The sequence below is a fragment of the Tachysurus fulvidraco genome, chromosome 10 (assembly GCF_022655615.1).
Source record: "Tachysurus fulvidraco isolate hzauxx_2018 chromosome 10, HZAU_PFXX_2.0, whole genome shotgun sequence".
NCBI classification, from domain to species: domain Eukaryota; kingdom Metazoa; phylum Chordata; class Actinopteri; order Siluriformes; family Bagridae; genus Tachysurus; species Tachysurus fulvidraco.
This window is the reverse complement of record NC_062527.1, coordinates 6,757,394-6,769,310: the sequence shown is the minus strand read 5'-3', so window position 1 is coordinate 6,769,310 and position 11,917 is coordinate 6,757,394. Positions and strand designations below refer to the sequence as shown.

General features: G+C 39.8%; 2 protein-coding genes across 6 annotated transcripts in view; both read right to left on the bottom strand.

Moving 5' to 3' along the window:
* ptpn9a (protein tyrosine phosphatase non-receptor type 9a) overlaps positions 1-2,859 on the bottom strand; it is a 37,252-nt gene extending 34,393 nt beyond the window's left edge. The window contains exons 1-2 of the mRNA XM_047819375.1: positions 2,771-2,859; positions 2,213-2,255 (exon numbers count right to left, since the gene is read on the bottom strand). Of these exons, the coding sequence (XP_047675331.1) occupies positions 2,213-2,245 (33 nt within the window). The 5' untranslated portion in view covers positions 2,246-2,255; positions 2,771-2,859. The remainder of the gene's footprint in view (positions 1-2,212; positions 2,256-2,770) is intronic.
* A 2,614-nt stretch (positions 2,860-5,473) lies between these two features.
* On the bottom strand, positions 5,474-11,844 carry snupn (snurportin 1). 5 transcript variants are annotated; one of them, XM_047819376.1, is made up of 10 exons: positions 11,375-11,527; positions 10,827-10,991; positions 9,338-9,506; positions 9,159-9,198; positions 8,491-8,595; positions 7,744-7,840; positions 7,543-7,640; positions 7,164-7,241; positions 6,989-7,069; positions 5,474-6,558 (listed from the first exon to the last, which is right to left on the bottom strand). In XM_047819376.1, exons 3-10 carry the CDS (start codon positions 9,481-9,483, stop codon positions 6,262-6,264), a joined length of 942 nt encoding a protein of 313 aa, XP_047675332.1. In that variant the 5' UTR covers positions 9,484-9,506; positions 10,827-10,991; positions 11,375-11,527; the 3' UTR covers positions 5,474-6,261. The 5 variants fall into 5 exon arrangements, with proteins under 5 accessions (XP_047675332.1, XP_047675334.1, XP_027028869.1 ...); XM_047819378.1 differs by having other exon boundaries at positions 9,183-9,198; XM_027173068.2 differs by lacking the exons at positions 9,159-9,198; positions 11,375-11,527 and adding an exon at positions 11,700-11,844.
* Between the last annotated feature and the right edge of the window lie 73 nt (positions 11,845-11,917).

Below are 11,917 nucleotides of genomic sequence, written 5' to 3'. Positions count from 1 at the left end.
GGACAGACACACACACACACAGATGGACAGACACACACACACACAGATGGACAGACACACACACACACACACACGGACAGACACACACACACACACACACACAGACGGACACACACACACACACAGATGGACAGACACACACACAGATGGACAGACACACACACAGATGGACAGACACACACACACACACAGATGGACAGACACACACACACAGATGGACAGACACACACACACACACACAGATGGACAGACACACACACACACACAGATGGACAGACACACACACACACACAGATGGACAGACACACACACACACACACACAGATGCGACAACACACCACAACACACACACACAGATGGACAGACACACACACAGATGGACAGACACAACACAGATGGACAGACACACACACACACACACACACAGATGGACAGACACACACACAGATGGACAGACACACACACACACACACAGATGGACAGACACACACACACACACAGATGGACAGACACACACACACACACACAGATGGACAGACACACACACACACACACAGATGGACAGACACACACACACACACAGATGGACAGACACACACACACACACACAGATGGACAGACACACACACACACACACACAGATGGACAGACACACACACACACACACACAGATGGACAGACACAAACACACACAGATGGACAGACAGACAGTCACACAGACGGACAGACACACACACACAGACAGACACACAGACAGAGAGACAGACACACAGAGACAGACAGACATACAGAGACAGACACACACACACACAGGCAGAAAGACAGACACGCACACAGACAGACACAGACAGAAAGACAGACACACACACAGACAGAAAGACAGACACACACACAGACAGAAAGACAGACAGACAGACACGCACATACAGACAGACAGAAAGACAGACAAACACAAACACAGACACAGAGAGAGAAAGAGAGAGAGAGAGAGAGAGAGCCAGCTCCACACACACTTCCTAGTATCTTGTGCCTCTCCTAAAGGTCTCTTGTGTGAAGAGTTTCTGGGAAAAATAGCGGAGGATTTTTTTTCTCCTAACCAATAGAGGAGTTTGACTGATGCAAAATAAAGCCATAAGGTTTGCTTTGTTGGGAAAAACACAAACATGTTTCCCGCTATCAGGAAAAGTTAGAGGTTGGAAGAAGAATGAATAAAAACAAAGTACATCACAGCACTAAGGGGAAACAACCCACATTAGTTAATCATTGTGCCGATGAGACCAGAATACGTTTCAATTATTCTAACAAAGTGTTTTGTACTTAGAAATGCTAGCAAATTTATCTTCGCTAGTAAAACACGGTGGAAAAAACAAACAAAACCCCAGGCAGCTTATATAAGAGCCGTTTCCTGTTGCAGGCCCTGTGTAGAAGCTATAACGCACCCGTTTACTGTGACAGGAAAATACCTTCCACTTTCAACACAGACTTTATACAGTCTTTAACCATTATTTATGTGAAAAGTCACTGAGGCAAAAAACAGAAAATCTTTAAATTGGTTGAACAAAACGATTTCTATAAAAACTAAACATTCGGCTCGTGAGGCTGAATCCCAAACAGCTCCCTGCTTCCTACACAAGTGCACTACATAGGGAGCTTCTGTTTCCTCATGCTAATGTCTACCTATCTACACAAATAAAAAAAGGACAGAGAGATAGAAAAAGAAAAGAGAGAGGGAGAAAGAAAGAGAGAGATTTGCGATGCAAACTTCGTTTTTTTTTTTGGTTCAGCTTTTCAACTCCATTTCAACTGAATTTAAGTGTATTTAAGTCTAGGTCTGAATGTAATACAACCAAGTTGAAAAAGTTGACACTAAAACTGGTAGAGAGTTGTTTTTTTTTTTTTTTAGGAAAAAACAAAAACAACAAACAGTTCATATTTCATGCTCATAACCTTACATCCACACTGAAAGTTAGAGTTTGAACTGAAACTCAAAGCACACACTGCAAGGTGTTTGTGGTCTCAGAAAAAAAGATCGTATTATTTTTATTATTAATTATTATTATTATTATTATTATTATTATTATTATTATTAATTTAGTTCTTTTCTGAGACCAGGCCTGACAGGGATACAGACATCCTGCTAGATCCAGATGCACTGAGCTTGTATAAGGGTTATGATTATTATTTATTCCTAGTAAAGAGCCACTGTACATACCTGCTCTTCCTCTGCTGATAAAGTGCCAGCCATCCTTCAGGTCCTTATAGCAATAATAAAAAAAAATAGCTTCCTGTATTTATTCAGTCGTCGAGGAATTTACCAGAAAAGACGGATTACGAGCTAGTTATGTGTTTTAGCGACCATCAAACGAGGACTGCAGTTCATTAAAAAAGGGGGCAGATTTAAAACCCACTGAGTGCTATATCTCTTGTGCTAAAAGCAAACTTGGCATTTTGTCCAAGTTGCATGTCGCTGGACTGGAGACCGGAGCCTCTGTGCCATGCCTGCGCGCGCACGCGCGCACACACACACACACACACACACACACACACACACACACGCGCGCGCACGCGCACACACACACACGCGCGCACACACACGCACGCGCGCACACACGCACGCGCGCACACACGCACGCACACACACACGCACGCACACACACACACACGCACACACACACACACACACACAAGCCTTCACATCAACACAAGAGCACCTTTAATTACACAATCACACACAGTTTTTGGCGACTACTTAAAATTCTAATGAACTAGCCTCTCGTCTTTGCTTAGTAAATGTCAGATGCCTCGCGCTCGTGCGTCTTTAGGTCCAGGATGCGTAAACACGGAAACCGGAAATGCCCTATATGTGTTACATTACGTAAAAAACGTTCCCAACAGCATCAAGATTCCTCTTCGCCGCTTTCTGCCTCTAAGCTTGAGTATAGCGGTGGTGATCGTAGAGTGGGGGGGAAAGGGTAATATAGATATATAAACGCGCCCCCTGTTGTCTACAAGGGCATTGTTTGCAATAGTGAAGCTCCGCCCACTCTCATTCATAAAAAAATATCACTGACGTGTGGGTGCTGCGTTCAGTCTTTACTGCGCCTGCGCTAGCGTCTGCGCATGCGAGTCATGAAACGTATCTTATGACGATCCACAAAAACATAATGTTTAAAACATCCATGTTCGAGTCCAGAAATTTCGGAGTCGAATCCGATTTCAATTCCAACTAAAAGGTGTCGATTCCAGAACTATAACTGAAGGTTATCCCCAATCTAATATTTTTTATTTTCTATTATAATTATAATTATATTATAATTATATTAATAACATTATTATTATATTATAATTATATTCTATTATATTACATTACATTATTATAATTCTAATTATATTATATTATGTTATATTATATTACATTATATAAACCTATTACAAAACTATTAGTTCATTGGTTTAATTTCCACAACACTGCCTTTTATTCCTGGTTCATAGCATATTTTTTGCTGGAATATATAACCTATATTGCAAAACATTTTAATAACAGTGCATATTAAATTCTCTGTACTATACCTAATACAGTTAATATACACACACCGTCCACATTATTAGGAACACATGTTTACACCTCTACATTCCTGCAGTTATCTAATCAACTAATCATGTAACAACAACAGTGCATGAAATCATAGTTTTAGATTTTCATAATTAACATTTTGTTTCATTGCTCTCAAGTAGAAAGTTCAAGAACGTGTCGTTTTTGTGTATAAAGGCATAAGACTGGTTTTACTGATCAGTAAATATCGCCATCTAGCTGTGGTTTATAGGACCACTTAAAGAGTGTTTTAGGATGGACAGAATTAAAACAATAATAATGGTGAGTAAGTGAGAGAGAGAGAGAGAGAGAGAGAGAGAGAGAGAGAGAGAGAGAGAGAGAGAGAGAGAGAGATCAAGTAAGAAAGAGAAAGAAAAGAGAGACAGAGACAGAGACATATATATATATATATATATATATATATATATATATATAGAGAGAGAGAGAGAGAGAGAGAGAAAGATAGAGATAGATAGATAGATAGATAGATAGATAGATAGATAGAGAGTGAGAGAGAGATCTGTTTCACTATCATGAGGTTTGACCATTTTACTGAATGTTTTACTGACTCGACTGATTGTAGTGACTGAATAGATAATAAATAATATAAACCATGAAAACTAAGTTCATAGATTTGCTCCTACACGATGCCTTCTGTGATCTCTGCATTATATAATACATACTTTCAAAATAAGAATTATTATAAGTTGATTTCTCAGTTTCACCATCAAACACTATTCCTTTACATTTTTTTTTTGATTAGGTAAACAGCAACAAGCAGCTTTGTTTAAACTCGCACTCCATCTCACTTCACTTCACTCACTGCCTTTTTCTTTTTTTTTCTTTTGACTCTTTACCAGGAATTCTGTTCACTCCAGTAGCTCTACTCCCTAATATCACAAATCGTTGCACACGTCTTATATTTCGATTGGACTACAAATCCAGAGGTTTAAGATCGACGGGGGAAAAAAGAGATGACTTACAGTTGAGTGCATTCTGGTTGATTTATTTAAAAATAAATACAAAATAAATAAATAATAATATAATAATAATAAGCTGTTATGACAGCTAGAGATATATCAAGGTTAATGTGGGATAATTACTGCAACAAGAAACTTTGTGTGATGGTGGATATAAAGGCAAAAGCATGGCATAATATTAAATAATATTTATATTGCATTTAGAAAGGGTGATGTAAACAATAAAACTGATAATACTGCAATTGTGTTTGACTAGTTTTAACACTACCCTGTGATGATAAAGTAAAATCTGTGAGAAGTAACACAATTAAAGTAGTGTTGTAGCGTAGGTTAGTGTCGTGTTATTGTTTTTTGATTGTTTTTAAGAAAAAAAACTAGAAAAAAGCCTTTTTATTACAGAAAGATCAGCTGCTGAAATCTCAGCTGTTAGGTTCATAAGCAAGAATTCTCAAACCATGTGGCAATGTATCTGTGAGGAGTGGATGATGATGATGATGAGCCTAATCTGTGGGCAAGAAAATCCACTCTTTTCTGTATAATGACTGAACAACTGCCTTCATCTTAAAACAAACAAAAAAAATGTCTGGTTAAATGTTGGCATATTTAGAAGCAACAGAACCATGAATGCAGGTTAGGCTGAGCTCAGTCAAGATGGTGACGTAAGAGACGTGTGCTTTCAAAAGAGGAGTTTTGGTATTAGTCACAGGCTGCTTTCCAGGAATGAGGAGCCCATCGTTGTGCAGACGACCTACTTAAAATAACTAAAAAAATAAGATGGCACTGAAACGATTATGATAAAATTCTGAGAACTGATGTTTTGATATTTTACGATACTGCAAAACCAAATCTTGCTACTAGGATGACTAACAAACAGAACGTAAACATCATAGATCACAACGAATCCTCGACAACATGACATTTATTTCATACAGCAGCACTTTCGTTACCCGACTGACAGACCTAATTAAACCACTTGGGGACGATTAAGAATTTATTAAGTTGCTAACAGCAAATATGTTCTGAATCTGAACAGTTTTGCACATTAATACATTACACCATATAAGAAGTGTGTTCAGCTTTGCATTTTATTCCTTGGGGAACCTGCACAAGCAATTAAAGCTAAATTATCTTAAAAAAATAAAAGTAAAAACCAAAAAAGGGGAAAAGGGATCCAGAACTATCCAAAATGTCTAGAATAAAAATACTTTTTTAATTTAGCGTTAAAAGTCTTTGAGTGTCGTCGTCAGAAAAGGACGGCGTAAATCTAAAATGTCAAAATGTAATATTCCAGAAGAAGCGTTAAAGGGGATTGTATTTTACATAATTCGTGCATGCAGTTGATAAACCGATGCAAATTGTCTTTGCTTTATGATGTCCTCCTGGAGCTATGGTGTTAATCCGTTTAAAAAATCCTAATAATACCTGATAATAAAGGCTATGACAAAAGAAACAAAAAGGTAAATGCTGTCTAAATCAGTGAGGGAGCTTAAACTGATCAGTAACAAATGGAAAATGATTAACACTATGGTCATGTTTGAAGTTCCACACGTAGAGTTCGGAAAGTTTAAAAAAAAGAAAAGAAAAAATTCTAAAATCAACATGGTTTCAGAAAACACTGAATAAATCTCAGCACTCTGTCCAGAATTTTTTGGCGTGATCCCGAACTAGTAGCTTCTGAGCAGCTAGCAGTCAGCTCTCCATGCTTTCTTTCTGGTTGCCGCTTCCTGTTTGCAGCTCTGGCGTGGACAGATACTCTAACTCGTATCTTCCGTTCTGATCCGCAGGCCGGACCTCACTGGACGGCTTCTTGTGCTCCAGGATCTGCTGCATCTGGTGTGTAGCGTAGTCTGGCTTGGTGGTGAGGGGGCACTCAGGCACCTCGATCCCCAGGATGTCTTTCACCATGTAGGGTCTGAGCCACCCCACCAGCGGTGTGCTGCCCGGGGTGTAGTGAGTCTCACGGTGGTAGAACAGCAGCCCGTCCACCTGGAGGCAGAAGTCATGTGTGTAAGATTTAGTAAATTAGGATTATGTAATGATAGAGAAAATGATATAATGATGAACATTAAGTAATAGTATATACTATTACAAAAGTATCATAAAGAAGCAAAGTGACTATAATATCACACACACACACACACACACACACACACACACACACACACACACACACACACACACACACACATTATGTGTCAATAAACAAACCAAAAGTATCAATTTCCACTCAGCAAAATAGTGGAAAGTCTTGTATCTGCCACATCAGCATTTGTTTCCATCACAAATGCACCAGTGTCTCTAAATATATCCACTTGTATGCATAACCCCCTTATGCTCCATTATGGAAACCCACCAGAGAAACAAGCTTGTTTTCAAACCAGTTCCATGTAAGAACAAAACATTCCAAAGTACTTACGCTGAAGCTGTAGTCGTGCGCCAGGCCCTTTTGAATGGACTCTGTTGTACAGCTGATGCTGGACAGACTCACAAACCGGAACTGCAAACAAATGTGGGAAAAGAACAGAAAAAGTTGAGTGGAGGAGTTCAGTAATCTTCTAATAAAGTGACTTATACACCACTAATGAGCTTACAGGGTTTCGGTTGCAGATCTCCGACAGTCCTTCTACCTCTTCCACCTTCGACTGCAACCAGTAGAACCGGAACTCAGTCTGTTAATAAAAATGGCGAAAAGTTCAATTTTACCTAATATGTGTGTTGTTTACAAAACTACAGAAGGCCTTGCATCCATCTTATTTTATACAACCGAACAGTTGAGGGTTAAGAGCCTTGCTCAAGGACCCAAGGGAAGCAAAGTGGCAGTGGTGGGATTTGAACATTGATATGTAGTCCAATGTCCTAACCACTGAGCTACACAAATCAGTATGAGAGCAGATATCAGGGCATCACATTAGGGGAGCAGGTTATAAAGCCATTCTACAATGGTTTTGAAATAAGGATGAATCGACTCACCGAGCAGTCGTAGACTGGATGCCCCCTCCAGCACATCACATCCAGGATGTAGTACGTCCTGTCCACATCACTGTAAATACAGTCCAGGATGGTGTAATCTAAAGGAAAACATTAAACACAATGTTACCTTGACAGTTTTATTGTTTCATTTATTTTATTTTAAATGTGTGAACATATGTGTATAAGCCTTGTGTGACAAACCTTTCCCCATGGCTGAGTTGTGTCTGTTTCCTCCTGGGAGCAAAGAAGGGAACCGGTTCACACAGTACCCACTTTTAGTGTATGATGAAGTAGAACCCTGTAAAATCAAAGTAATAAATCGATACATGAATTTCAATACCGTTTATCACAGCCATCGAACATATTAACAAGCGTGTGGAAATGTTAGTATGGTGAAGAGTGTGGTAAGAGACGTTTACACAGGAAACGTTCAGGATGTTTAGGAGAACTTAAAAAAAATAAAAGGTTGTTGAAAGAATAATTGCATAACAGTACGTTAACTAGAGGGAAACCTGGAAATTGTTTTGGTAGATGTACAGAAACTTAAAGGTAACAATAAATGGATAAATGTTCTGTTACTGGAAAAAAGCAGACCATAAAAATGTACTATTTCAGTAAGGACTTTATAACCCTCGTTCATGTCCTAGTTTAGTTTCCTGTCAGACATGACATCATTGACTTCAGTCGTTTCAATTCTGCTTGCATGGAGAAATAAAAGTGAATATTGCTAACAAATAAAAGAGCAAGTGGAATGACGGCCATTAGGAATATTAATCATGCCACTAGGGTTATTTACCTTTGTCAAAAAAAAGTGACCTACTGTCTGCTCAAGTTTAAGGAAGTTTGTGGAGGAAAATGAAAAAGCAAAACTTGACTTTTTTAAACATCAGCTATTAAAAAAAAAAGATATAGAGTGACAGCGAGAGAGAGAATGAGACTAGCCCATACCTTTGATGCAACGATGAGCGAGCGCTTCCCTACTGGACAGACCACCAGGAGCCAATCAGCACTAAGCTCTGTAGGGATGTCCACCAGCCACTCTGACAACATCAGCTGTAAACAGAGTTTAGAGAGAAAACATAGCATTGCATTAAAACAACATGTGAAGTGTGTCTGCAATACAGCAACATTTCCTTCTCATGTGAGCTGGAGCAGTGTTAGAAAAAAGGCAAGTGTACAAGTTAATCTGTCTCTCCAGAATTTTGTGATTGCCAAAATTAACACAAAACTCAACAAAACTCTGTGATATTCTGTTCAGTTTGGGTCAAGATGTGTCATGTGATGTCAAACACACCTTAAGTGTGTGCGCCGAACATGAGTAAAGCTATCAGAGAAATGAGTTACATACAGTAAGTGATGAAGAATCCTGAGCTGGTGACTTCACATCATGATGTCTAGTGTTATTTATCCATGACTGTACCTCATATGTTCCACTTAACTAACAGCAGACAAGCATCTACCTACCTACCGTCCTAGCTACCTTCCTTCCAGTGTTCCTTCCTACCTTCCAGTGTTCCTTCCTACCTTCCAGTGTTCCTTCCTACCTTCCAGTGTTCCTTCCTACCTTCCTTCCCTCCAGTCTTCCTACCTACCTTCCTTTCAATTTTCCTACCTACCTTCCTTCCAATCTTCCTACTTGCCTTCCTTCCAATTTTCCTAGATGGTTAAAACATCCAAAAGAAACAAAACAAAAAGATTGAGACCCAAAAGGGTTAACTGGAGAAATCAGTGCTGCAGAAGCCTACAGTACACTATATGAACTAACAAAGAGTCTACAAGTTCATTGTGTTCTAACCTGGTTGGCGTAGTGCCTTGGCAACTTTTTGTGCTGCTCAACCTCCATCCCCTCGTCTTCCACTTCATCCTGCTCCTGACTTTTCTGTTTCTCCTCCTCGTCACTGTCCGTCCCTGTCCAGTCTCCGGCTGCCAAACGGCGGGCATGATTCACATAGTTTAGCCTTTTCCTAGGAAAAAAAAAAAAGTCATTAAAAAAATTAAAAAACATCATCTCACACAAGCTGGAATTGCTTTACGCAAAAAAGTATGTGTTTCTACAGATAAGCTCATTCTTCTCCAGATCTTTACTGATAAATTAAACAGCTGTGCTGCAGATGTTTGGTGCAGAACATCTTCATAATATGGGCCAAACCAAACCCCATATATATATATATATATATATATATATATATATATATATATATATATATATATATATATATATATATATAAACAGCATATCAACTCTTCCATTTGTATTTTTATCCAGATATAGTTACGTTCAATGTTGTGGATTGCTTTTACCATATTATATTATAGCAGCTATAAAGAACCCCTAAACCACCAGGTCCTATCTTCTGTTTCGTGACTACGATAAAAACCACCACCACGTGTCACGTTACGAGAAGCGATAAGGCTCACCATGCTCAGTGCTGAAGACTTTCCAGTTATAATCCATGTTTTTTCTTTTTAATCCATTTATGATTAGATGAAATTGTGTGCCACATCTGCCCTAGGTGTCCCTGTTACTATAGAAACAACAACTGAAATGAAATAGAACGAGTGCATTCAAAATAAGCCTGTGATTTCCTGACAGCTGTACCTACTGTTACAGAATACAGCTTCTGAGCGATCCGATCGGTTATATGTTACTTTACAGCAGCGGTGTCCAATCTTATCCGGAAAGGGCCGGTGTGGGTGCGGGTTTTCGTTCCAACCAGGAGGAAGCCACACCTGATTCCACCTGTTTAATCAGTTGTTCTTGGCTTTTAGTAGACTCTGGTGTGGTTGGAATAAAAGCCTGCACCTGCCCTTTCTGGATAAGATTGGACGCTACTGCTTTACAGGTATATAGGAGCTGCAAAGCGTGTTCCTGAGGTGCCTCATTTGCATAGTTACACCCATAAAACTAGAACTGCACAGACAGCTAGGAGCAAGATGTGAAGTGAAGTGAAGTGACATACGGCTAAGTACGGTGACCCATACTCAGAATTTGTTCTCTGCATTTAACCCATCCAAAGTGCGCACACACAGCAGTGAACACACACCCGGAGCAGTTGGGGGGGTTCGGTGCCTTGCTCAAGGGCACCTCAGTTGTGGCAGGCCCGAGACTCGAACCCACAACCTTCGGGTTACAAGTCAGACTCTCTAACCATTAGGTCACAACTGCCCACAGATTGAGAGGTTAAAAGCAGTATGCTGTGGATATGAACGTTTGTTCTGGGATTTTTCAATAGTGTTACAAGTTGTAATAACACCATTATCATGTTAACATGCAGGATACTTACTCCTTCTGCTCCTTCAGGAACTTCCTCCGCCGTTCATCCTGGTCCAAAGCGCTGTATTTGCTCTTGTACTGAGCCAGGCGAGGATGTGGGGCTGAGGTACTGTTGTGTTCTCTGGTTACACAGAAGCTGGAGGACAGCGCCTCAGTCAGGGCTTCCATTACAGACCTAGAAATAAGGTAGTGCTGTATGAGACTTTCATTTGAGATGAGAACACGTTTACTCTCTCTGGCAGCCATCTTCATTTTTAACCATAAAAAGGGCCTGGTGTCGATTCTAGTTTCCACTGTGTGGTCAACAACGTGCAGAATCCGGATAATTCTGTCCGCATTCAGAACCAGGGTTCAAATGTAAACATCGTCTACGTTTATTTGACGTAAACTTTCAACGTCAGCGTTTTAGCTAACGTTACTATGGCGACTCAAACGCAACTCGCACGAGGTAACAGACTTAGCCATATATATATATATATATATATATATATATATATATATATACACCCAGGTTAGCATGAGAACACGCTGAAGCGTAACATTTACAATGAAACAAACCTGTTGTTATGGGCGTTCAGGACGCTGCTAGCTGCTCCGGTCACGGTTCTGAATGCGATTCTACGGTCAGCTCTCAAATAGCACCGTCCTCCCTTATGTCCGTGCACTTCACCAAGGGGGTGAAAATCTGAGTACAACGCTTCACGTAGTGCACTAAACGGTAAACAAGACGCCATTTTGGAATTAACCCTACGTCATTATGAGCCGCCATCTTTTTTTGTTGGTCAACTAAACGACATCCCGGAGTTTAGGCGTCTTGGAGTTTGATGTTGGTAAACAGACAACTAAACAAATGAATAAAAACGAATAAAAGACATAAACTCACATCATGTTCACGAGTATCATTCTTCTTCTTCTTTCATTTTATTCCACCTCTTTAAATGTCAATCCTACAGGATTATCCACTTGACGGCGACAGAGAGTTAAAAAAAAACAACAACATCCCATCTCTCTCGCCTAATAAACCAGGAGCTAAATAAGCCACAAAAACTTTCCTCGGTTCATTGTCCCCGTCTCACGTCACGGAAAGATTGGGATTATATA

Bases quoted from the DNA above. Each gene is read 5' to 3' on its own strand.
- snupn (XM_027173068.2), bottom strand. From the start codon at position 11,719: ATGATACTCGTGAACATGAT. The intron at 7,070-7,163 runs GTAAGCTCATTA...ATTTGTTTGCAG, and splicing joins AGATCTGCAACCGAAACCCT to TTCCGGTTTGTGAGTCTGTC. The intron at 6,559-6,988 runs GTAAGTACTTTG...TTCTGCCTCCAG, and splicing joins CGCACGACTACAGCTTCAGC to GTGGACGGGCTGCTGTTCTA.